This window comes from Corvus cornix, chromosome 2 (genome assembly GCF_000738735.6).
Source record: "Corvus cornix cornix isolate S_Up_H32 chromosome 2, ASM73873v5, whole genome shotgun sequence".
Classification (NCBI taxonomy): domain Eukaryota; kingdom Metazoa; phylum Chordata; class Aves; order Passeriformes; family Corvidae; genus Corvus; species Corvus cornix.
In genome coordinates, this window is record NC_046333.1 from 131,268,595 (window position 1) to 131,293,513 (window position 24,919).

Consider the following 24,919-nt stretch of genomic DNA (forward strand, 5'->3'; position numbering starts at 1 on the left):
AGCTCCACATGGCCTGCAGTGGAGTTTGAGGAAACAGTTTTGGGATCAAGGCCCCATTCAAGGGTACTTAGATGATAACACAAACCGTTTCAATGAAGTTTGTGGACTACAATTTTTCAAGATGTTAGCCCTTTGGGCCGTGCACCAGCTAAGAGAGGCTATGACAAAGGAAGTCACCCTGGTGTCACTCTGGAGGAGTTGCCTCTGTCTGTTCTGCTGCCCAGGAGCAGCCCTTGCCCTGGCCACAGTTTCAGTCCATGAAAACTGACCTCAAACACTGTGGAGAAATCCTGAAGGTCATCTTTGACCTTTGCTATCTAGAGAGAAAATGCCTCAAGTCAGAATGTGTTTACCATATTAATGCTAAAACACTTCCATTAAAATGACAAGCATGATGTTTCATCAAAATTCTTATGGGATTTTTATCTGCTGTAGCTCTCGTTCGGATGGAAGTTGGATGTAAAACAAGCATATGCTTCTTGTTACAGTGCTGAAAAAAATCCATTGTTTTGGGGTTGACCAATTCAAAATTTAAAGAAATCAGTCTGACATAACAAGCATGATCTTCAGCAATCAAAACGTATTCTTATATTTCACTATGTATTTAATAAAAGAACTTCAAGTGAAGCACAAAAGCAATGAATAATTTAAGCTAAAACTGTCATCAAACTGCAGGATTAGCAATGTCAGCTCTGACTCTTAATTTTACACACACAATCTGGATGTAGTGAACTAAAACTATAGAAACACCTCAGTAATTTATGGAATCCCGATAAAATTTATATCAAAAAAACGTTAACCAAGATGAAGGCTTCAAAATCAGGAATAAGGAAATGCAAGATTTGCTGTTGCATTGTACATGATGATATGACCTTAAATTGCAGGTTCACATTTTACCCAACAGGCACCCTTCTCATTCAGGAATTCTTTTCAAACCTCTTCAGTGCATGACTCAACCTTGCTTTCTGAAAGTTATTAGGTACAGGCCACAAATATGTAATCTTCCATGTAAGTATGTTTGCACTTACCACCAGAGAAATACGGATTGTGAGAATCCCTGTGAAATTTGCTCCTGGTACTACCACCTGTAGTAACCATTGTGTGTATGGATAAACACCAATAATAAGCACCTAATATTTTCAGAACCAATGAACTGAACCTAAACATAGATGTGATCACTCTGCACTTCTGCAGATGTAGCTCCAGACACCTAGATATTAAACACTTAGCAAAATTCTTAGAGAGCTTCTGTGAACCAAGTGTCTTCCTTACTATTACAGAAGAACCTTGTGACAGCAGAAGAAAGAAATTCCAGTTCTCCAAAGCAGAATGCTCTTTCCTTCCTCATCAGACTTTTTTTTCTTTTCACCTCTAGCTATTTGACCCCCTTTACCGTTACCAAGCTTTTCCTTAAAATGAGGCAACTTCGCAGATAGCAAGCTAATGGCTGCACAGGCTGGAATCATTCAGAGGGGCACCCAGCCTGCACAAAGAATATGATCCAGTTTTAGATACTCCTGAACGTTTCAAATACACACCCATCTCTGCCAAAAAACGGCAAATAACAACTTCCTTACTAATAGCCTTCTAAGATACAACTAGACAAGAATCAGTAAATTTCAAAAAATACTTCAACAGAAGACTACTGCACATTATGGAAATTTAAAGTTAAAAATTATCAATCCAAGTCAGAAGCATCTGAAAACTCATCTAAATCAAGCCTCAGCAAGCAGGCAAGCTCTTAACATGGCTTCCTTTCTCCTCTTCCCCTTGAACTGCCATAAAGATCACTCAGAAAGACTTTTCTATTAACTTCTACTACTCACCTCTGCCTCTTTGAATATGTTACATCCGAAGAGTAAGAGGGTCAGTGATTTCAGATGCTTTAGGCCAATTGGGGCATGGCTGCTTTGCACTTCACTCAAAGGTCAGCCTATTTTTAAGTGCCGAATGCCAACAAAGCCCTTTTGTCTACACCAAGTAATTTTTGAGAGACTGTTTTTCTTTATTCAAACCTGTGTTCAAGTAAGCAGACACAGTCTTTCCACAGAATTCTAGCTTTTGTAGAAATTTGACCAGCTATGCTTTTCAAGTACTATTTTCACTATATAATTAAGTCTTCTAATATAATTCTATCGGATAATGAAATACTTCTAATTTCATTAGAAAACTATATTCTAATAATTCCATAAAGAGAAGTGTGAAACTTCATGCCCTATTTGTCTCTTGGAAAAAAAAAGGAAAGTTCCCAAAAATACATCAAATTATGTATGATTCAATCATTAGATTTTTATTACAGGAAAAAAAAAAGAAACCTCAAATTCTTAATACAATCTCCACAGAGACTTTAAAGGAATATTGGCAGTGCAGATATTTTTGCAGAATTTTGTTTTGCCACATCAGGCTGTCAAGTTTTGAGGTATTTCACCCAAGGATCACTGCATTCATCCTACAGATGTAAGGGACTTTGGCAAGCAGGTGAAGGTTAGTAACAGAGTGATGAGCAAAGCTAAAAGCTTCTAATCCAGTATTTTATTTATCTGGTCATACCAACTCAAAACTGCAGATGCGGTTTGCTCCTTTTTCTTTTGGTAAACCGAGTATTGCATTTGGCAGACAAGCATGCATAACAAAAGGAAAAACGCAAACCTTGAGGCCATCATGCAAGATTGTGTACTTTGTACAGGAGGTTATATGACAGGCTTTGAATTTCATGTCTAACATCAATATCTCCCTCAAATTAACACTACCATTAAACTATGGAAGACTAAACTCCAGGTCTTCAGCCAGTAAGGGCCAGTATTTTCCGGATACCGATCACTAATAACTTGAGCATGCTTTAGGTGATGAAGAAAAATACATGAGAAGTCAACTGTGTTAAGTGCTATGTTGTTTAAAGCACATCAGAGTATCACTTTTACTCTTTTCAAGAATAAAAAGTCTCAAAAAGCTGAAGTGAGACAGTCATTACAGTTTACAGGAAAAGAGTTTTTAAGGCTTAACAATGTATATGGTATAAAAAGTTAATGAAACATATCCTATTTTATGATTAAGGAATCATCTTTATTTTCCATTTTTACAATACATATCTGCTTGGGTGCACAGAACATTACATTCTGCTGTCTCACAATACCATTGTGACATCAAACACTGGTTCAGTATTGTTGTCCACAGTGACAAGTGACGAATGAATACCAAATCCTTTTTAGTTTATGAGAGCAACTAGCACCAACAGCCTTGAACGTTTCTTACCTAACTCTTCTACTGCAGAAAACAGCTGTATGATGAAAAGAGTAAGAATCAAAAGCTGGAATGAAGACTGCATACCACTAATGTGTAATGTATATGCTCACAGGAGAGATTCGAACATTAGCTTGTTAACATTTAGAAAGAACTCTTCCAAGATTTTTATAGTTTGACATGTTTATTTTAGTTGGATGATCAGACTCAATGAACAAGCTGAAACAGTATTCCTCAGCCTCACAATTGCCTCCCTATGGACTTATACAACCAAATGTTTAAAAATATCAGAAATACACGGATATTTGCATGAAGTAGTTCAATAGTTACTTCTTGTTCCATGCTTCCCTTTCATGTCTTTCACGGATTACTTCTTTTAGGTATGGTTCAAGATAATGGTGATCCTGAAAAAGAAGAGAATATACTTAAACTTAAAGCAAGGTCCAGAAACATCTCAAGTCATTCCTACAGACTATTTGTTTCTCATTCCTCCCCAGGTTTGACTAAACACCAACCTATCAAGAAAAAAAAAAAGGAAATCCAGCCTTACTTACCCTGAAAAGGTGAACTTTTTATCTGCCAAGTCTGCAGTGACAAGTTCTCTACTGCAGTAACCACTAATTCCTAATGCCTCATTAACATTAACAGGCAAAGCGATGCTTCCAGCTATACCTTTAAAACAGTGTTCTTTTGGCAGAAAACCAAATGTGCAAGATCCACTTTAATTAGTTCAAAGTCCAACTACAGTAATGTACAATAGCCACTTTGAATAGTTCAAAGCCCAACAATAATACTCCAGATAGTCTCGTTTTGAGCTTCTAACCAGCACTGTAAACTTGTATTTGATAGAGCACCCTGACCATGTTTAACACAAACCAAACTGCTGCTTGAGGAAATAGGCAACCAGTCATTCAATGCAGCAGTTACCTAAATATGACCCATGAGACCACAAGAAACAGCCTCTGCTTATTCAGAGATGCATTAATACCTTTATACTCTCCTATAGTCAAAAGTTTAACAAAAAAATTCCTCTCTGCCTGATAGTCTGGAGAAAGCTGAGGTGGACAGTGATGCAAAGTCTGTGAATCAATTCACAACCAAAAAATAAAACGTAGTTACATCTGATAAGGAAAGTGTAGTTTATTTTTTAAATTACAAGATGACACTTATTTTAATGCAAGATTTCCCTTCAAATTATTCTTCCCTGGCACCTTCATGAATAAAAACTTTGGCTCAAGATTTTCTATAAGATCAAGAAATTAATCAGAAAAGCAGGAGACCTTCTGTAAGAATCCCAAAGCTATTTACACTGTATTTCTTTATCTGATAGAAGAAATATTTTGCCTAAATGCAAATATGCTGTGATTCTGAGCTTCAGCTTAAGCTTCTGTCATCTTGAGAAAAATTCAGTAATTTGTACTGAAAAACAGATTTTTAAACTGCAATCGGCAGTGTTTTCCAGAGGTATTCCATGAGATACTGACTCATTTACTCACTATGAAGGACATGTAAGCATGTATCTCCTCAGGGAATGAAAAGCCCAATCGCCAACCACAGCAGTGCCATTTAAGACCTACACCTTGGAAACACTCCGTGCACGTACCTCTTCATACTTCACCCACTGGTCTTTTGGAAGGATCTGATGTTTCAAGCTTAAGTCTAGCGCTCGCTTTATGCGAAATACTCTTTCATTGTAAAGATGTTCTGGAAGTCTCTTCAATGCTTCTTTTACATCATCATCTTCATTCAATGTATCATCTCGCATTAACCCTGTACCAAGAAGAATTTACAGTATCACTGAATAAATGTTCTTCCCTAAGATTTAGCATTGACTCAAGTACCATGGGCAAAATACTTCCAATGAAAAATTATGAAGAAAAACAAAACCAATCCACGATAGCCACTAATTGCTCACAGAAAACATGCAATCCTAAATGCTGACTTTCACATACTCTATTTACTTTTTTTAGTCCTTTTGTTAAAGAGGAATAAGGAAAATGGGTACTTAAATCAATGTGTTTCGTGAGACAATACGTATACAGAACAAAACCTTCTCTGGATCTAAGGGGTGAACTTATGTGCATTGAATTTTATATCTCTATTTACGATGACTGTCCATGTTAAGGGTTTTTGAATCCATTAGAATCAGTCAGCCACAGATGAGACTCTTTCAGTACTGAAGAATTATTCTTTAAACTCCCCTGTTCATGATAACCAAATCTCTGCTGACCATATGAAGCTATGGAAACCTGGAGCTCTGTGTTGGTGTGTGAGTTGCAAATCAGAAGTTAAATCAGGGAGAAGCACCCAGTCTTCTCAAAACCAAGAACACTCCCACACCTTCTGTGGAACAAAGGATTCTTGAAACTCAACCAACTTTTCTGTAAGGTTCAGTATTAACAAACAGGACAAAATACTACTTCTGTAGCATTCCAAGATGATGCAGATTACTACAAGATACCTACTGACTTGTGGTTAAAGGTTTTCATCTCATGTGACCGATTTGGCAGTACTGTCTCAATAAAACAAAAATTTCTTTTGAGTCATGTATTCTGAAATTCAGCTTTGTAATTTATTTCAAAGGCACAGAGAGCACTGCTGCTAGTTTAATCACTGTATTAAATTTGGTGCTTCTCTAATTTTTTTACTTGCATTTCCAGAAAAGCAGCAGAAGTAAGAATTTCAGCAGACAGGCATTATCAAAGAGGAATTAATCACTCCATCTTTGGAGGAAGGATCTAAGGTTCCTCATCTACAGTTTTCTTGTAATTTTTTCTAACGCCCCCAGGGCAGGAATGTTAACTTCCTTTAAAAGATTTGCTTGTATTGTGGTGAGCAATAAATTGCAGCATCTGAATATTCAGATTCTTGTCATCCAAGAATACTCCATTCTTGTCATCCATTCAATCTAGATGGTTGAGACAAACTTGGTGACAGCTCTGAATAAACTGAAGAAAATACTGTTAAGGCAGCCTCTTCTCCTTAAGGAAGCCCTGTTTTGACACCTATTCCACCACCGTGCAGGCCAGAGCCATGCCAGCTGAAGTTATGGTGACACAAAGGGCAAAACTAACTTTAATCTTATTTGCCCTTTGGATACTTTACATAAGGACTGCAGATAGGCTGACTACTATCAGTGGGAACCCCCCCAGCTTCTTTGGGTTAGAAGAGACTGGCCAGTGAAAGCGACTTGGTGGGGAAATGCAAATAACTGAGCTTTCAGGACTGCTTTGTGAAAGTTTTTTCAACTACCCTAGCTTGACCGTAGCTGTTGTAAGTCAGTTCGCTGGAACACAAGCAAACACCGAAATAACAGAAAAGGTTTAAATCGCAATAACTGAAGCTCTTGCCAACTTTCTTCCCTACAGAAGTCATAACTAATTTTGATCAAAAACACGCCAACCTGCACAAACATATGGCAGTTATAAACCATAACTAGTTTGAGAACTGTTACATGTACAGCTTTTAAAACTCAATGAAACACTTACCAAGTTTGTTGAACCCAGCTGCATTGTAATACCACTTGCGAAGCCTGTCTAGCATGCGACCACCTCCTGCAACTGAATGCGACCATCATCAGTTGCACAGCAAGGTAAAATTCAACATTTACATGTTACTATGGCAGTATGCAAACATTTGCTGGCCTCTTTCACATGTATTAATGTAACACTGCATCAAGTTTGAATTTGATGATATATGACTTGGCCTCTACTTCTCAGTCTCCCGTAAGTGACACTAAATAGGTTGAAGGACACTCATTACATGCAAGAATTTGACCCATTTCACTAAATTTGAATATTGGGCTGCTTTAAGACTTAGAAAAATGCTACCAATTCCTCGTCAAAGATAGCAACAAAACTTTTAGGCTCCATAACACTTACATGAGCCAAACCCATACTGTCTACATAAAACCATCAGGCTTTTCAAATAATTTATCTAACCTCCCTGACTTTCGCTATGGGTTAATGCGACTTCAAGGCCACTGGTTATTATACTGCTAACCTTCTGCTCTCCTCTCCAGATACTTGAATGCTATTCCTTTTTCAAGGAGCTGCCAAAGTCAACCACGAAACCAACACTGAAACCTCAAAAAAAACCCCCCAACCAAACAAAAAATAAAACCTCCACACCACATATACATGTTAATCTTTCCTTAAATGTGGTTTGGGATGGCAGAGGTGCTTTTACACATAATCGAGTACCTCAACAAGGGGTCTAGAAGCCCACGAACGGCACAACACACTCCAAAAGCCCCAGTGCTCCGTGTGATACCAGTACGTCATTAGAGCACTACCTCAGCAGGCCAGTTAGTTACTCCTTCGTCCTTTAGGGCCAGACAAGGAATAACCTTAGACCAACTGTGCGCGGAGTCGGTGTCCGCGCAGGACAGCGATCCCCGAGGCCCCTCATGAGCAGGCCACGGGCTCCTCTAGTGCTCCCGAGCACTCTCTGCACTCAGAAAACTCAAGTATCGGAGCCAGGCTCCCTCCGCTGCCACAGAAGGGCCGGCGAGGAGACTCGCCCAGCGACTGTGGCAGCGGCAGTCGCTGTCCCCGTCAAGGGCACACGGTGCACACGGGCTCCCCGGCTCCCCCTCTCCCGTCACGGGCCCGCCTCGCTGCCCGGCGCGGGCCGGGGCGAGCCCAGCGCCGCAGGCAGGTCGGGGTCGGGCTCAGCCCCGCTGCGCACCCCAGCGCCCCCGCCGCCTCACCAGACGCCCTCGCCGCCATCTTGACCTCGGCACGGCGCGCGGCCTCCTGGGTAACGCGCGGGGCGGAGCGGGGCTGCCAATGGTGCCCCGGGCATCCGCGCATGCGCCGTGGCGAGGGGGGTAGCGGCTAGGGGTGACAGCTACAAAGTAGTAACACAGTAAAATTCAGCTTTGTAAAGCACAATAAACAAAGCACCAATGGGTCACGCCAAGAAGCGGAAACCTATTTCTGCTCAGGTATCGCAGCCGCCAGCTGAGCGGCTCTGCGTTCTGAGGTACAGATGGCTGCCTCTGCCCCGCCATTCCTTGAGGAAGGGACCACTGGGTTTTGAAAAAAGCCAAAATGCGGAGGTGGAGGTAGCCCAGAAATAAGGGGTAGGCAACGCAGGGGGCAGTGCCTGTCCGGAGAGCAAAGAGCAGGGCCCCGGCTGCAGCCCAGGGCGCGGGCGGTGCCCTACTGCACCCAGCGAGCCTAAGGGGCTGAGTTCAGGCGCTCAGCTGCAGGCGGCTCTAGCCCTGGCCGAGAAGAGCCCCCTTCAGTAAGGGAGGGGACGGGGGGAGAATTCCACGCCAAACCTTTCTGCTCAAGATTTTTTTTTTTTTTTTAATTGTAAAGCTACAAAGTTTTTGGCATGGTCCACAAAAAGTTCTTCTTTCCTCTCTCCCCTTCCTTTTTAGCACTCCCATTAAATGCTTTGCTTCCACTCTTCATCGTGGTTCTGGGAAGCTATTGTGGCAGAAGCTTGTGCATTTAACATTTCAAAGAAATTGGTTTAACTGTGGCAGCAATCATTTCTACGTTTAAAAATATTACAGGAATTTAAAGCTCAATGTTTGAGACATTCAAAATATACACACTTTGCAATATAATTTCTATTACAATGGTTTATGACATGGTAATACATAGTAATAAGGCTAGTGGAGCAAATCTGCAAAAGTTAACTCAAACATGAACCCACATACTTCCTATTAACATTTTTACTATAAACATTATTTTTTACAAGATTGTTTGAAGATTACAGTTTCTTATTAGCATTTCATACAATCAAAAATCCAAATAAGCATATTGGGCTTGGATACTTTTATTTAACAGAAGGAAATGGGGGAAAGTGCTTAGCCATCACATTTCAGCCACCATGAAATTTGTTATGTATCTCCACCAAGAACAGTCTATTTAATAGAGGATTTCAAACAATCATCCCAGGCCAACGGAATAGGAAACATGAGAAAAAAGACAAAAGAGAACATCTCAGATATATATTGCAGACAATGAATGTGGTTTTTCAATGTGTTTCAAGCACGTCTTTTTCAAATTCTTAATTTGGATCAATAAGAATTTATCCAAAGTCATAATCCAGAGATCACTACTATTCTCATTCTTTAAATCTCTTTAACCTTACTTTATTTCCCACCTATTAGTAGAATTTAACCTTTTGAATTTTATTCTGCTGTGTGCATAAAAATTGCTAGTTTTAGCTTCAACAATGAAGTTTTAAAATGTAGAGGTTTTTCATTAAATAAACTTCAATCCAAATTAAAACATCTGCATTTCAGTTTCCTGAACTGTTTTTACTGAAGGCATGGAAACTTCTAAACAATATCAGACAGTTTGTGTGTGGATTTAGGCAGCTTTTTAATTTTTCCCACATACAGTGGGAAGCATTTGATAATTCGGTATTAAAGTGCTTTGTTTAATGATAAGATTAAGTATTTTTAATACTCCCATGATGCCCAATGTCAGCATTTACTTCAGCTTTTACAACAGATTAACTCTATCACCTTAATATATACTACAGCCTCTTTTCATATCTTTACTTGTATATTAAAGCCACACAAATCTCATTGGTATGTGGGGGAAAAAACTGAACAAGGGGAAAAGTAACTAAAATAATGTCCTTCTAGATTTCAGGGACACTAACAGTTTTATTTTCTTTCTATAATTTGCCTGAAATTCAGTTTGCTGGTTTTCTTTTTTTACATTGCTAACCAGCTTTTAGGATACTAATTTCGGCAGCCAGCTTCACAAGGAAACACCTTTGTAACCTATTGAAAGAGTTCCTTTCTGTATGAGGAGCTTCACACATGTGATGGTGTGATTCTTTCTACCTTACAAGGAAAATAATAACATTATTACCTCAAGCAGGTAAACACAACACTACCTCACTACCCCAGTATCTTGCTATCCTAACTTTTGGGGAAGAGGGTGAAAGAAGACAACAGAGCGCAAGACAGGGAATAAATCACTAGCCAGTTTTCCAATCTCCCAAAATTCTGCCATTATCGAAAGTAAAAAAGAAGAATCCATTCGAATTTACCTTTCAGTTAGCATGCTGCATCATCCACTCTGAATTAAGTTAGAGATTAATTACAAGGCTTGCATTAGTAGCAATCAACATATTCACTCAATCCTTCTGAAATATGTTTTTAAGTTACTATCAGTATTACTGTGAGCCTTTAAATCCTACACACTTCTTAAACCAGTAATTAAAAACTTAAGAGACCTTAAAGGGAAGTAGTTTTATAAAGTATGTTTATTTCCTAACTTAATTCTATAATTAGTAACACACGTAAAAAATTAAAGTGTTTTTAAGAACTTTTCAAAGTCCTGCATAGAAGCTTTGGCCATCTCTGTACAAAACACCTCATCAGGCAAGGATACTAGCTGATCCAGAGAGATGTAGCTGGGTTGTGCTGGGTCATACTGGGCCCTTCCCAAGAATGCAAGAAACATATGCCTCTCTCTGATCCGTAATAGCTTTGAGTTGAAAACCTAAGAAGAAAAAAGGAAAGAAGTTTTTAGGTTGTCTAAATTTCAGACTCTGAGGCATCGAAAATAAGAGCCTTTTTTAGACAAACTGAAGATCTAGGAAGAAAACAAATAATACACTTATTTTCCTTTAATTTATGTCAAACACCAGGTAGGTTACATTTATACATAAGTTATCTAAACTCTAAAAAAATACTTCAATACAATATGCTGACATACACACACAACAGAAAACAGGGAGTAATACAAAAAACCTACTGTGCTTGAGAGTTGTTTCTATAGAACAACTATATTACTTTTGTGTAATCAAAGCCAAGAAAGTGGAGATATTCAGAAACAGGGAACATTTCCCTGTAGCATCAGATTCAAATGAGCATTGTTACAAGGACGGCATGAAGAGGTGACCACATGGCATAAGACAAACAACAAAATAGCACAGTGGCAAGGGCAGAGGTGAGTGGCTGTGACTCCTGTCATGATAACACAGCCAAAAAGGCACAGTGTGGTGGTTCAAAACAACCCTTTGTCTTCTGCTGCACAGCAATGCCTACCTTTGAAGATACCTGCCACAAAAAAAAAAAAATCTAGACAGTCAAAAATGAGAACAATAGTAGGGGAAACACAAAGAAATCAGCAGAACATCTAAAAAGAGAGGGAAGTGCGGAAGACGAGATGCACAGCTAAGTCATAAAAGCAAAGATCTAAGTTCATTTCTGAGCAGTACAACAGAATAGAGAGAGATGCTATAGAGGAGATAATGGTGCAAATGGGAATGTTATACAGAGCAAGCAGAGATTTTACTAAAAGAAGAGGCTACATTGATGAAAGAAGAATTCCATAAGGATGCAAACCAATTTGAAAAAGGAGGGAAAAACAAAACTACTGTTCCTCCTATGCCTTCCTTGAATTTTAAGAGGGAGTCAGAAGACAGGAGAACAAAAAAAACCCCAAACAAACAACACTTAACCACCATTTATGGAGATAGCTGACAGAAAGAATGGTTACAAGAGCAGCTGTAACATCAGAGAGAATTTGACCCCAAAAAAATCCTGTATACTTCCTATTTTCAACATTACTGTCATTCAGGATAGAAGCAAGTACATATGGAGACAAATACGCATTTGTGAATGCACAAGTTAGAGGCCCAACCATATACAGACTGACATGCACTACCTGTATCCTGGAACTCACAGTTTTTGAGGATGAAAGGGAAGAACAGGAAAGAGAGGGAGTGAATGTGCCAAGAACAAGGAAGAGAGGAAATTCTCCACTTACCCTTCCAAACAAAGGGAAGAAAAATAATGAGGTGAACCACCACAAAGCCAACAATAAGACAACTGAGAAGGAAGTGAGCAAAATTTGTGGCCACTTACAGATCAAGGAGGGCAAAGTGACACAGGTGAGCATTGGAGGAAGCATCCTTGTTAACTAAAGATATATTAAATAGCAAGATAATCAAAAGCCTGAGGAACAGTTTTATTCCCCCATACAATTTTGGCTTTCTAGCCGCTTAGATCGTCTATTGGACTTGCTTTAGAAAGAAAATTACTGCTGTTCAGAAGCTGTAATTTGTGCTTTCATTTTTACCTGGTAAGAAGATAGTGCAACTGCATGTCAGCATTGAATGAAGTGACTAACACTTTCAGATTTTAATTTGTGAGGAAGTAACAGTAATGAGGAGGTAGAAAAAAGACCCCAAAATAGTAATCAGGGAACTAATCTATTTTCAATCCTGTGGTATTTTAGCAATTACTGCAGCAATAAGAAGACCAATGAGAATCTGACTGCCTAATGGACAGAACTTCTCTTACCTTTACACTGTATTTTCAGATCCTAAAATCTCTAAAGCTTATTTTTTAAGTAGACGGACCTAAAAGAAATGTTAATATGTGTGTGTGTATATATATATATATATATATATATATATATATATGTTATCTAATGAACAGATCTGCATAATCTGTCTTCTCTTGTGTCTCTTAGGCAGGATTTCACGACAGGCAAACCCCTAAGTAGGCAGTAATCTCTCTTGCATGAATACAGAAGAGATGAGCATGACTACTTCTGTTGAAAACATAAAAATTCACAAGAGTGGGGGTAGTGATGTCACATACGCTATGGGAAAAAAAGCAGCTCTTCCACACTGAAATCTTCAATGGTTTCTGGATTGCTAATAAAAATTATCCCAATTAGAGTAAAAGCCACAGGCTAGTTGAAGAATTCACATATGTCCTGCATACAGCAAAGCTCCACCTTCAGCACATTAGTGAAGCGGCTGTGACAAGAGCACCTACAGTTTATTCCCAGATTAACAGCTCACCTGAGGAAAGCGAGTAAGCATGTGGTGGGGAATACCCATTATGTTGTGTAAGTAGTCAAATGTCTGTTTGAGTCTCTTTTTACTTGCAGTTAAAATCTTGGGAGTTTTATACACAATCTGTTGAATTTCATTACGTTGAAAACCAAGTTCAATTTGACAAACCTGAAAAAGAGCACAATTTTGTCTTCATAAGTCAGCTACAGGAAACTTAGCTTATTTTAATGCACCACTGAAATAAACTAATGCAAAATTCTTCTACCCTTTGTCAAACAGCAACAAGAAGGCAAACCACAGTAATATCTGCCAGTCCAGTTCTTCTCAAGTCAGACAATGCAAATTATTTATCATTCTGGATTAAAGGGTAATTTGTTTATAGAATATCCCCAAAATAAAGATGACTGCTGTGAATGTTATGTATTTTTCAGCTTGTCTGAGATATGAAGAAAAAAAATGCATCTCCATATGTATGGCAGTTACAAGCATAAAAATTCTCTCCTAGGAGTCCTTTATAATTTTCAATACCAAGCTGTCAAGAGACTTTCTTCTTATGAAGCTGTTGAGCTCTGTAAAACACAACAATCAAATAGCTAGCGCCTACTTTTGCTAATGTGTTGCCTCTTTTGCTAATGTATCCAAGTTACATTTTTATAATAGGGAGTATAATTTCTATAGTCTTCAACTTAAGACTGCTGAACCTAAAAGAGATGTGTAGAATATGTGGTGTATTCAATTTATTCTACAGTTCATTAATGTCTAAAGTAAGATGTCTTTTTCAGAGACTGCTTTGACTTCAATTATGATTTCCCAAAAGGAAAACAAAACACATTTTTTCAATAAATTCATGAGCACTCCTCCCAAAGTGCAGAATGGCAAGCAATTCATTGAGTTGTTGAGAAAGAATTCAGCATACAAGAGTATCTGTTAACTCAGTCATTTCTTCTATCCTCCAGTGACACTTACAAGCAGCTTGTTTTCAGTTATGAAGTGGGTGTGCTTGCCAGTTAACATAACCAGACTTTCATATCAAACTAAGGCACTTCGAATGGCAAGAAGGTAGTGTTTTTGTTTGCCCAGTTTGATGTGCCAGGACTGCAGCTCTTTTCCAAAACTGCTTGTAAAAGTCAAAGGGAAGGGCTTACAATCTGGGTTTCAAATTTACCTTAGGACTTACAGGGAAATGTTTCTAGAGGCAACTATAATCAGGTCTTTTAACTCCTGGTTTTAACTTTTCTGCTTTATAAATATTTGTGCACCACACAAAATACCAATCAACTAAGACAGCATTCAAGTATGAAAATAAGTGTTTGCCCACGAGTGGTATCTTCCATGGACCTGAGTTGGCAGGGGTAACTTCCTGCATCAAGGTACACAACGGGAGTTAAAACCCCTGTGTTAAATCACAGCAGATGTAAAGCTGGGCCCACAGTAGAGGTAATTGTTGCAAGAATCTTGACCTTTTATCTTCTACTCTGTGATGTGAAACAGCTCCCTCTTGACATGATCGGTGAGCTCAAGTGTAAGTTGCTTTGACTGCACTCAGTTTGACAGCAATCATATTTAATATTCAATAACTCTCTAGGCGACACATGCTAATATCCTTACTGTGTAAGCCTCAGCAATACTCAACAAAGTATGTATTATTCCCACAATAAGCAGTAGAAATGCAAGCTTTCAGGTTCTACCCTGTCAGTGAATCTGTAATTGTGCTTGATAAAACCCTCAGAGGATGGACTAAGCCATCCTTCAGCACATTTAGTCCACGACTGGTATCTTATGATAAGCGTTATCAGCTACGGCACTTGTTTCTAAATAACAGTCCATTCAGAATGAGGGATACAACCTCATCATTTCTGAGCTGTTGGTACACGATTTCACTTTCCAAGTACTGTCCCTCCCATCACCAGTTTAGGACATACAGGTCTGAACACAGATTCTGAATCCAACCCCTTGAAAGGCTTGAGCTTTTAAGAAATAGTAGATTCCAACAGTGAGGACCTAAAAATCCTTCCTCTCTTTCCCTCTCTCACACATTTTAAAAATAGAGGTGCTACACTGCGTATTTCTTGGTAGGTAAACAAGATAGTCACATAGAACTGAGGATCTTAAAAACACATTAATTTTAATAATGGAACCCTAGCCTTTGGAAACACTGTGTTAAAAAGAAAGCGCTATTAATTAGAACAGTCTGCTAATTTCCAGTCTCCTCCCTTACCACACACACATTTCAGATTGCAAGATTTCTAGTGTTTAATAGTTTCAGAGCAGAGAGTCTGTCTGAAAATTTTACATTTTGATTCATAGTTATTTGTTATAGGATAATGGAATTTCACAAATTGTTACACTACATCATGCTGTTTGGCCTCAATGGCTTTACAGCACAGTAATTAAACCAATACATGGTTACATTTTCAAAAGGGAAAGGAGTCCCCATGGGTTTGAAGTTATTTACCCAACAGTTGTTAATAACGACCATCTGCTATCAGACAATAGGTGTCAAATGCACATTTTGGCAGACTAGTTACCTGCCAGGAGAAGAATCAACTGCACATTTCTTGCTCCTAAATACTTACGAACAATCCTTGAAAAAGACCATAATAATTAAGGGGGAGAAAAAAAGACTGAGTATTTTTCTACTCATTAAAAAATGGGTAACAATTTATGTCATCATATAGCAACTTTTTGCAGGAAGGCACTACGTCACAGTAGAAGACAGAGTAAGATAATGCTCCATGTATTGGGTAAGCTTGCACACTATAGAGGAAAATAAATTGTTTAACAAAATCTTCAGTTATTTTATATCACCACTAAAACCATTTCATTAAATTCTTTCTGTGCACGATCCCCTCCAGGAATTTTATCTTCTGACAACTCTTAAACCATATGGGTATACAATACACTTCTAATATCTATTCCTAAGCTCACCTGAAGATTTTCTTTTACAGGCTCCAATTTGCCAGTCAGTAGTCTTGGAAGACGAATTACCAGATCCTTTGTCTACAATCAGAAAAAAACACATAAACAAAAGAGTATTACTGAAAGCTTGTTTGTAAATTTATCTGTGAAAGAAAGATCCTATATAAACTTTTTTTTGCAGCTGGAAGAGGGATGTATTTTATTTTATGTGTACACCAAAGATGAATTTGCATGAAGCAGCAGTATATTAAGATGCAAAATATTACTCAAATGTGTTTTGGAAAACAAAAATAATACAATTGTTGTAAAGCAGACAGGAAGAGGGAGTAAAAGCATGCATCAAAAGGAGAAAGTATGCTCAAGTGCCCATTTTCTCTCAGCCCTCAAGTTGTTTCTTCCCATCTTTTTAGAAAAAATAAACAACACACTACACAATAGAGGCTATAAAAGGGTTTTCCAGTGGCAGTGGAGCTAACTTCAGGATCTGGTTAGGCCACAGTTTAGCAGCACTACAGGAAATTACTCCACATTCCCTAAGGTGTCTGATTGCTTGTAATCCACCCTGAGTACAAGGTAGTGACTAAACCCTTTTCTGGGGAGTTCTTTTACCTCAAACATGGAAAGGCCAGCAACAGGCACTGTAACAGCTATGGCTGCTCAGCTAATAGAAGCCAATAGAAGAACCCCAGATTCCACTTGGAATTTTACCTTCATTGCAATCCCCACCTACTGCAGGACACAACTAACACCACCCACTCACTCCAGGCAAGTGCAGCTACTACCTCCCTTGAAGATCCCAAAGCAAGGTGCTGAATACCTGCTGAGCACTTAATGTGGTATGCACTCATGAGCAAACCCAGAGGTCACTCTTGGTGAGCTGAGCATATAATTTGGCATTTATCTTGATATAATATTCACAGATTAGAGTATTTTTTAAATAATGAGTTAAGTATGTTACAGTATCTTAAAGAGATGAAGAGCACCAAATAATTTTCCAGAAGTTAAAAAAGCTGCTTGCTGCTTCAGTAATTAATTCAGTCCTCTGACCCACCTCAAATAATAAAACTCGACATACACATGCTTATTTGACACTAACCTGTAGCAGGTCATCTTCAGAAACTGTACTTCAGGTCCTTTGAATGTTAGGTGTCCATATCACTTCCACAGACAGTTAAAACCATGTTACCCTCCTGTAACCCTCTGGTGACATTACTGATTATAACACCGTGTTTGTTGATAACGTCCAAACACTTGGAGTTATTCATATTCCAAGACCTTACAACTGTCACTAAAAAAATACCTAAACACTTCAGTCTTTACCTTTTTTGCACTGAGACCAAGTTCATTTTTGAAGAAACCCAGTCTGTTATCCAGTCTTTCCACTGAAAACAACAGCAAATATGGAGCTCTTGAGACCATCTGAGCAATTTCTGACTTACCAAATTTTTTTGATTTTAGGTAAGCCACTCTAGAAAGAGAACAAAAACAAAATAAAATCCTGTGATGAAAATTTTATTGCCTCCATTTATTCAGTACTTGCTTAAATTCCTCAGTGATATCTTATAAACGGACAGATGTTCTAGCATTAACATGCAACCCTGCCAAAAATAATTAGAGTGAAATCTGCAGTTATCGTAAAAGCAAAATACCCTCCCTTCCAATTAATTAGAAGAAAAATAAACCTCAGAGCAGAATGTCAATACTGAAGACAGATTTTAATTCCTTCCAGCTGTACTTAAGCAGATAACTGTGTTAACCTACATTTAACTACCAGCCTGTCTCCTAGATTGCAAACACATTAATAGATCATCATAGGGTACGGACAAGAAAATATATACAGCATTTTGCTATTTTAATGAATTCCATTTCTACTGCTGAAAGAACGGAGTACTATACCTCATACATCCCTGTTTTGCCTTGGAGTAGCAATAATCATACAATGATGCTATGTGTAGAGATATTGTTGAAAAATACATTTCTTCATCAGCTGAAGTTACATTTGCTGTAATAGGTCCATACTTTCAGTCACTGGTCTAATGAGTGAGTAACAAACATCTGGTCATCAGAAAGCAAAAGGAGTTGACTAAAGTTTTGAAGTTCAGCAGAGTTTGCTTGCTTTCTTTCTTTCTTTCCAAGTCAAAACTTTTTCCAAACTTTGTTGAATTCAGTGAAAGTGAAATCCTATACCAAGTACTACTTGTAGTAGATGATTATCATAGCTCCAGAAAAAAAGGAATGAAGAGGGGAAATACAGCACACAAAGAGACACAATTTAGCCACATACCACCACATAAAAAACTAAAGTACAATTTGGAGAGGTTTCATCTGGTTATATACAAGAGTAATTGCAATACGAGAAATATTTGCAGTCAGATCAACTTAGAGCATACAAGAATTGGTTTTATCTGGTAGTAATTAAAATACTAAATGGATTGCAGAAAATTCTGCAGAAGCAGATATTCAGCAAAAAATGGGCTCTCTGTTAAACCATGTCTTGTGGAGAGAAAAAAAATAAAATTACCTTCCAGTCACTACAACTTCCCTCTTTCCACAAATGCTCAAAAACGAAGCTATCACAAGCCAAAAACTTCCAGACGGAAGATATAAGACCAAGCTCTAGAGGACCAATTCCTAACTGAGCAGGCACCCCACCACAGAAGGTAGCAGCCTAGGCTCCAGACAATGACAATGGAACTGGCACAGCTTCCAAGCATCCCAGAAACAGCTAAATGAACAGATTAAAAATAAAATCTTTCGTCTGTCCTGACTCCACTCGCTTTCTGTTAACAAGTCATTAAAATTCATTCCTGAAGCATTTCTTCCTGGAAAGGCAAGAAACCTAAAAGAGGGATGGCAAGATTGTAACAACCTGACTCGAGAAACTAGTATGTTAAAGGAACACAACTATCCAACGTGGCCAAAGTTTGAGATACATGTGTGAGTGCTGGCACCAAGGTTAGCCCTCGTTCTACTGCAGGGATCAGCAGTTCTATGTAGCATGTTAACAGTTTTAAGTCATCATTAACACCAGTGTAAAACAAAGCATCTGGTGCAGCTGCAGTACAGACACTGATTTGCAACTGTCAAAATTGTTAGGAATTATGGAATGTTTTGACTTTTACAGTGTTTATCTGAAGTAAAATGCCAAACCTATTGAAATTTGTGTTTTGTTTCCTGGCAACATGGAATCCATAGCAATAAAACATTCCAGAGTGATGTAACCAATACCACATCCATTTGCACCGAACTGTTTATGCAAAGGTGATACTCAGCTTTCAAAAGACAGCTATTTGAGACACACTCTCTTCACAGCCTTTACAGCACACTTATTTTAAAGCTTGCAGGAAAGCATTCACCAGTGGCAAACTTACTGAAGAATCATACTGCAGAAAATTAGCAAGAATCAGATTGCTCTGTTTAGCCCCTACTTCACTAACCAGCCACCACCACAGGAGTGTCACTGAAAATAAAATATGACTTCATGGAAGAGTTAGGATATTTATCACAAAAAAAACACAAAAAACCACCTCTCTTCAGAAGAGCATAAGCTATATGCTCTGATATCTAGACTCAAAACTACTGCTGGAAAATGACACAGGGTTTTTTGGGGTTTTTTTAATATTGTTTCTGAAAGGCCACTTACTGAACAGGAGGTTAGAAGAACAGAGGGGAAAGAAGTCAGGTCTACGTTACACAAGAGTCTACTCATGTGCCTATTTCTAAATATCTGTACTTCCAGACTTCTGTTTCAGACAGAAATGCTACTACCTGCAAGAGCCAAGACAACAGATTTTCTTCTCTGGGATTTTTGAATACTGGGAAGTTTTGAGTTCATTAAGAAAGGCATGTACATACACACGAGTTGTTCTGAAAAAAACCATTGAATTTGGAGTAATATTATAAATAAAAGTTAATTTTAAGGACTGAAGAACAGTTACGGGCCATACAAGTGTGAATGAACACAGACACACACAAATTAGTTCATTGTAGTGCTGTGTTCAGTTTCAGCTGGACAACAGGAAAAAAACATCACCAAAACCTCCTGCTGCTATTAGATGTCAACACAGAAGAGATCTGGTCTGCTTCTTTTATTGCAGAATTCATGATTTCAAATTGTGATTGAAGAGTTTAATATTGTTCTACAAATTTATGTAAAGCCTCAGGGATGACATTTTGGAATGAAAGCTGACATGAGTAAAGCAAGTGGCCTAAGATGGCAAACTGCTTCCCCTGTGGCAGAGAGACAGGGATGAGCAGTAAAATTTGTTGATAGGCAGTTTTCAGGTGGATGAAGGTGCTGACTTATGATACCACCACATGTTAGTGCCAGCAGATAGGGAGGCACAAGAACATGGAGCCAGAGATTGAGTAAGAACAGAGGCAGCACAGGTTCCTTCAGACAAGGTTAAGCCAACTGGGAAACCAGATCTTCAAGCCAAGGGGCTTAACACCCTGCTGCTACTTAAAAGGCTCACCTGGTTTCTAAAGATTCCAGGTCTTCAGCAAGGATATATGGATTTTTGGTCAGGAAAGGTCCCAGCTGATTGTCTTCTACACCCACATCCTTAAGAAACAGAAGTATTTTTTTTATATCTTTTTCAAAGTCCAAGGTCAGTAAGAGCTGACCTGCCTTTTGACGTTTCTCCACTTGGGATAAGTCAACCCCTACAACAAACAGAAATTGTTTTAATTAAACACAGACCCTGCTTTCTGTAAATGTTTCACAAAGGCACGTTGGAATTTATAGGACTACTCAATTTTTTGCACTGATTTTGCATACTTTTATTGCTCAACACAGCAAGGCCACAACACCTTGTTTATTGTGGAAAGACCCCAGATAAAATAAGCAGTCATTTTAGAAGCTTTTGCTGAGTTTATTTTTTGAAGGAAGACATTTGCAGTGAATCCTGCACGTGCCACATTTAGAGACCTGCTCTTGTTGCACAGAAGTTTGTGTGCATGAAATTTCCCAATCTGTTACAAAAGGGAAGGGGACAATTTTGTAGTGAACTGACTTTGTATACTGACACACACAGCAATTTGTTACTACGTGAGGACAGATTCCCCCTCTCAAATAATAATTTCTCCAACCTCTTTCTAGTATTCCTTGCACATTTGGGGAAGAAGGTGGTCAACAACCTTGAACTCAGGTATCTGTGTAGTCCAAGTATTTTTTTGATGAGAAGTAAGGTTCTCTTCAATCCCTTCCCTCTTGCCTCTCCAGTGTGCTGTGCCTCACTCCTAAGATTATGCATACCAACCATGCTCTTTCCTTCCTTCCAAGGATGGAGAGCTGCAAATTCTTTTGCAGCCAATTAAAGCATCCTTAACCAGCCCAAAAGAAGAAAGACCAATTAAGTTACACAGTCCTCCCCACCTCCTGAAGCTGTGGGAGATGCCTCCTTCTATCACCCAGAGCACAAAGGTGCTTTGTTTCCCAGTAGTATGGCATTGCTAGTGACACAGTCCCCTCTCTTTGTCCATCTACCCTGGATAACATCCTGTTGCTTTTTGCTATTGGTCACTGTTCCCATTTTCAAGTTTACAAGGTAACCAGTAAAAGCAAAGCACAAAAGATCTCCAAAGCTCCTGTTATAGGCAGACCACACAAACAAAATCACACATACCTAGGTGGACAAGTTTCTCAAGGGTTTCTGAGTGATCAACATAATCTCGGAGCGTGGAAGACTGAATGGGGAGAAGAGGTTCTGCAATGATCTGTACAGCTTCTTCCTCGGAAATCACTTCCAAAGCAGATGAAGGTGGGATGTCATCCCAGTCTAAGAAACAAATATAGAAGACCCAAATGCTTTTTGTGAAAGAAAGTTGCTCCCACCAAATGCTACACAGATCTCTTAAAATCCTTTTCAAAATGCAGGAACAGTGTACATGTGATAAACAGCCAACCTATTATTTGAAAACATAAAAACATAGACTCTACTCCCAGTTTTTGTCTCTGTTCCATCTCCTGGTCACTGCCCATCAACTTTTACTCATATGGCCAAATCTGAGAGTAGTACCCAGCAAGCCTGCCTTCATCCTGCTGCCTAGACTACTGCAGACAACAGATCACATCACCTTCTGCAAAAGGTCTTTCATGTCTTCACAAGTGCACTCTTGCTTGATCATAGCCAGATAAAAGGCTACTGCAAAGATTATTTTTCATAACCTGACAAGCCCACTACTTTGTGGCTTTCCTGAATCTGATGCCTGAAATGCAGCTATTTTAACTTTCATAGCCAACTCCAGCCAAACTATCGTGTCTTATCCATTACAGAAAGGCAGCTGACTGCCACTATCTCTAATAGCAAAAGGAACAATTTCCTACTCACTAAGGTTTCAAAGCAAACATTATTATGCTTGTTTCCCCTTAAGTGTTCCAAGTCACAGAACTCAGTGTCTTTAAAAAAAAAAAAATTCTCTAAACAGATCTATTTTTCCATTGATGGGAGCTCACAGCAGTAAGATTAAGATTACCATTTGCAGGCTGGCTGCTAGCATCCACCTCAATCATCACTTTGATTACTGATCAGATGCCCTGATTATAAACTCCTCAGGAAAGGGATTTTCTGTGCCCTGTACCTTTATATAATGGCTTCCTAGAGACCAGGGTAACACTCTTGCATGTCAAGAAAACAAAGGCACACCAGAACTCTACTCATGCAGATTCCAAAGTAATTAGGATGTGCCTAATGTTCCAGGAAGAGTTGCACAGACTAGCTCGATAGCTGTTGAAAGTCTTGTCACTTCTTTTTCTCACAGCCTCAGAAACAAAAGCACAATAAAATGTTTTCAGCAACGTTTACACATTAGACAGGAACTTCCTAGGAATCTATAGGAATATCAAGTGTTTTCTTTCAACTTATTGAGGATTGAACCAATATACAATATAGTCAATTCCAGAAGCATGCATGTCTTTTATTGCCACTTTAAGGTCTTTATACTTCCTATTGGGAATCATACTTCAAGTTACCAAAACCCTCAAAAGTTATCAATTGTGTTTATTCCATTATATAGACTGTCAACTGGGCAAAACACTACACACACACACACACACACATTCTCCAGTCAGTCTGCTGGCAGATAAAAATCTGGCATGTGGATAAACTGCACCACAGATGCAGCCACACACAAGCTGGCTGACCCATCATTCTGGACCAGAACTGTTTCAGAACCAGCTACACAGACAGGTCTCCACTGCAGCATTGAAACAGGCCAAAAATAAGCTCTGTACAATCCAAGTTGGCTGGGCTCAAAGCAGAATCTGAACATACAAGGCTGCTTAGTAATTCAGAGCAAGTTTCCTCAGCATACCCAAAGTAATTTGAAAGAATGGAAATGTTATAATCCTCATTTAGATAGAAGTAGGAAAAAAAGTGAGTAAATTTCCTCAGGGCAACAACACGAAGGCAATGTTGTGTTTATCTCCTTTCGTCTCCTTTCCTCAGAAGACAGTTGGACGAGCATTTCTCATCAGGGCAGTGCTTAAGGAGGCTTTACACTGCTGCCTCCTGTTGTTCATCCTTGATCACTCAAACGGCTGTGTTGTGTGAGCTGCTTGAGGCGTGGAATCTCCCAGCCTCGCTCAAATGAAAAAACCAAAACCAAACACCCTAAAAACCCCAAACCAAAACCCTTTTGTTTGTACCAGTACATCTGTGAGGAAAAGGCAAACGCTGAGCTGATGCAGGTAGGGTTATGAAAAGTCCTTCAAACGGCAGCTCCAGACCTACATTTTTACCCAAAACGTTATACAGTTTATATCACTTTAAAGGTATTCTTTGCATGCTCCATTGACCATAAAAATCTGAATTAACTACGAAGCTAATAAGAAGTGAAAGTCAGGAACTCCAGATACATATTCTAGGCAAGCAGGCCAAAAAAGGAGAACCCAGATGGGGTTAAACCGCAGCATACTAAAAACATAATTTGAAGATTCGGGAGAAATGGTATCCCTTAAAGCCTCTTACCTTCGTCCAGTGCTTTTGCATTCAGATCAGGTAATGTTTCTGCTTTTCCTTGTTCCAGCTGTACTGAAGGCAAGTTACTTTCGGGAGAAGAGAAGGATCCATCCCTGGCGCTGTCGGGCGGGGAACAGCTTCCTACAGAAACGTGCCTGCATGCCTGCAGTCTCCACAGAACATCCTCGTTTCCAGCGGGCAGCACAGCCAGCGAGGCAAGCTCACGGCAGGCCTGTGCGGTGCAGCCGCGACTCCTGAGCCTCCGAGTAAACTCAACAGCACGGGCCGAATTCAGCAGGCAGCGCCAGCGGGAGACCTGCCGAGCCCACACAGCCATCCTGCACCTCAGCACAGCATCCTGCTGGGAGAAAAGGAGTGCGCAGTGACACAGGCGCTGCCTGCCTCGCCGTAGAGTCGGCAGCGTGAATCCCCTGGTCGTTACAGCAATTCCTCACTACAAAAGCACAGGTAGCTGCCTCAAGGGTTTGAACGGGCGACAAACGGAGGAGCCGGGTCTGAAGGCCACCGCCCGCCGCCCTGCACAACAGCCGTTCCCTTGGGAGCACGGGGGAAGCCCAGCCAGGGCCTAAACCCTCCCGGGGGGACGGGGCCCTCCGCGTAAAGCCGCGTCACCGCACACTCGCCACAGGGCGGGAAGGCTGGGTTGGGCCGCGCTCGCCGCCCTCCCCACGCCGGCAGCAGCTGCGCGCAGCCTGCGGGAGAAGGGGCAGTGCCCGGGACCGGCCCGGGCCCAGCGGGAGCCGCCATCGCCTCACCTGCGCCGCGCGGCCCGGCCCACGTGTGCGCCCCGCTGCCCGCCCAGCCCGGGCGAGACCACTCGGGAGGAAACGAGGGGGAGCAGGCCGCAGCATCCTTCTCTGCCTGCTGTTGTTGTGCGGCCCCGCCTCCCCCCTCCCGCGCTCCGTTGCTCCCTCCCTAGCCGCGTGGGCGCGGCAGGGCGAGCTCCGCCCCTCGGCGCGGCGGGCGCGGCTGCCCGGCTCGGCCCG

At 40.0% G+C, this 24,919-nt stretch overlaps 2 protein-coding genes across 3 annotated transcripts; both read right to left on the reverse strand.

The window, feature by feature from the left end:
• Nucleotides 1–2,517: 2,517 nt before the first annotated feature.
• LOC104692736 (cytochrome b-c1 complex subunit 7) lies at nucleotides 2,518–8,019 on the reverse strand. Its single transcript, XM_039570753.1, has 4 exons — nucleotides 7,952–8,019; nucleotides 6,729–6,800; nucleotides 4,844–5,010; nucleotides 2,518–3,644 (listed from the first exon to the last, which is right to left on the reverse strand). Exons 1-4 carry the CDS (start codon nucleotides 7,968–7,970, stop codon nucleotides 3,567–3,569), a joined length of 336 nt encoding a protein of 111 aa, XP_039426687.1. The 5' UTR covers nucleotides 7,971–8,019; the 3' UTR covers nucleotides 2,518–3,566.
• Nucleotides 4,972–24,919, reverse strand: MTERF3 (mitochondrial transcription termination factor 3). Of its 2 annotated transcripts, none has more exons than XM_039570744.1 (10): nucleotides 24,689–24,919; nucleotides 23,922–24,270; nucleotides 21,579–21,731; nucleotides 20,427–20,616; nucleotides 17,272–17,419; nucleotides 15,961–16,032; nucleotides 13,039–13,200; nucleotides 7,952–10,721; nucleotides 6,729–6,800; nucleotides 4,972–5,010 (listed from the first exon to the last, which is right to left on the reverse strand). In XM_039570744.1, the coding sequence occupies exons 1-8, from the start codon at nucleotides 24,782–24,784 to the stop codon at nucleotides 10,527–10,529; spliced, it is 1,365 nt and encodes a 454-aa protein (XP_039426678.1). In that variant the 5' UTR covers nucleotides 24,785–24,919; the 3' UTR covers nucleotides 4,972–5,010; nucleotides 6,729–6,800; nucleotides 7,952–10,526. The 2 variants fall into 2 exon arrangements, with proteins under 2 accessions (XP_039426678.1, XP_039426674.1); XM_039570740.1 differs by having other exon boundaries at nucleotides 23,922–24,273.

Bases quoted from the DNA above. Each gene is read 5' to 3' on its own strand.
- LOC104692736 (XM_039570753.1), bottom strand. The intron at 5,011-6,728 runs GTAAGTGTTTCA...TTCTTGGTACAG, and splicing joins AGCTGGGTTCAACAAACTTG to GGTTAATGCGAGATGATACA. The intron at 3,645-4,843 runs GTACGTGCACGG...CTTCTTTTTCAG, and splicing joins AGTGGGTGAAGTATGAAGAG to GATCACCATTATCTTGAACC.
- MTERF3 (XM_039570740.1), bottom strand. From the start codon at position 24,784: ATGCTGCGGCCTGCTCCCCCTCGTTTCCTCCCGAGTGGTCTCGCCCGG. The intron at 21,732-23,921 runs GTAAGAGGCTTT...TTTGTTTCTTAG, and splicing joins TGCAAAAGCACTGGACGAAG to ACTGGGATGACATCCCACCT. The intron at 20,617-21,578 runs GTATGTGTGATT...TGTTTGTTGTAG, and splicing joins TGAGAAACTTGTCCACCTAG to GGGTTGACTTATCCCAAGTG.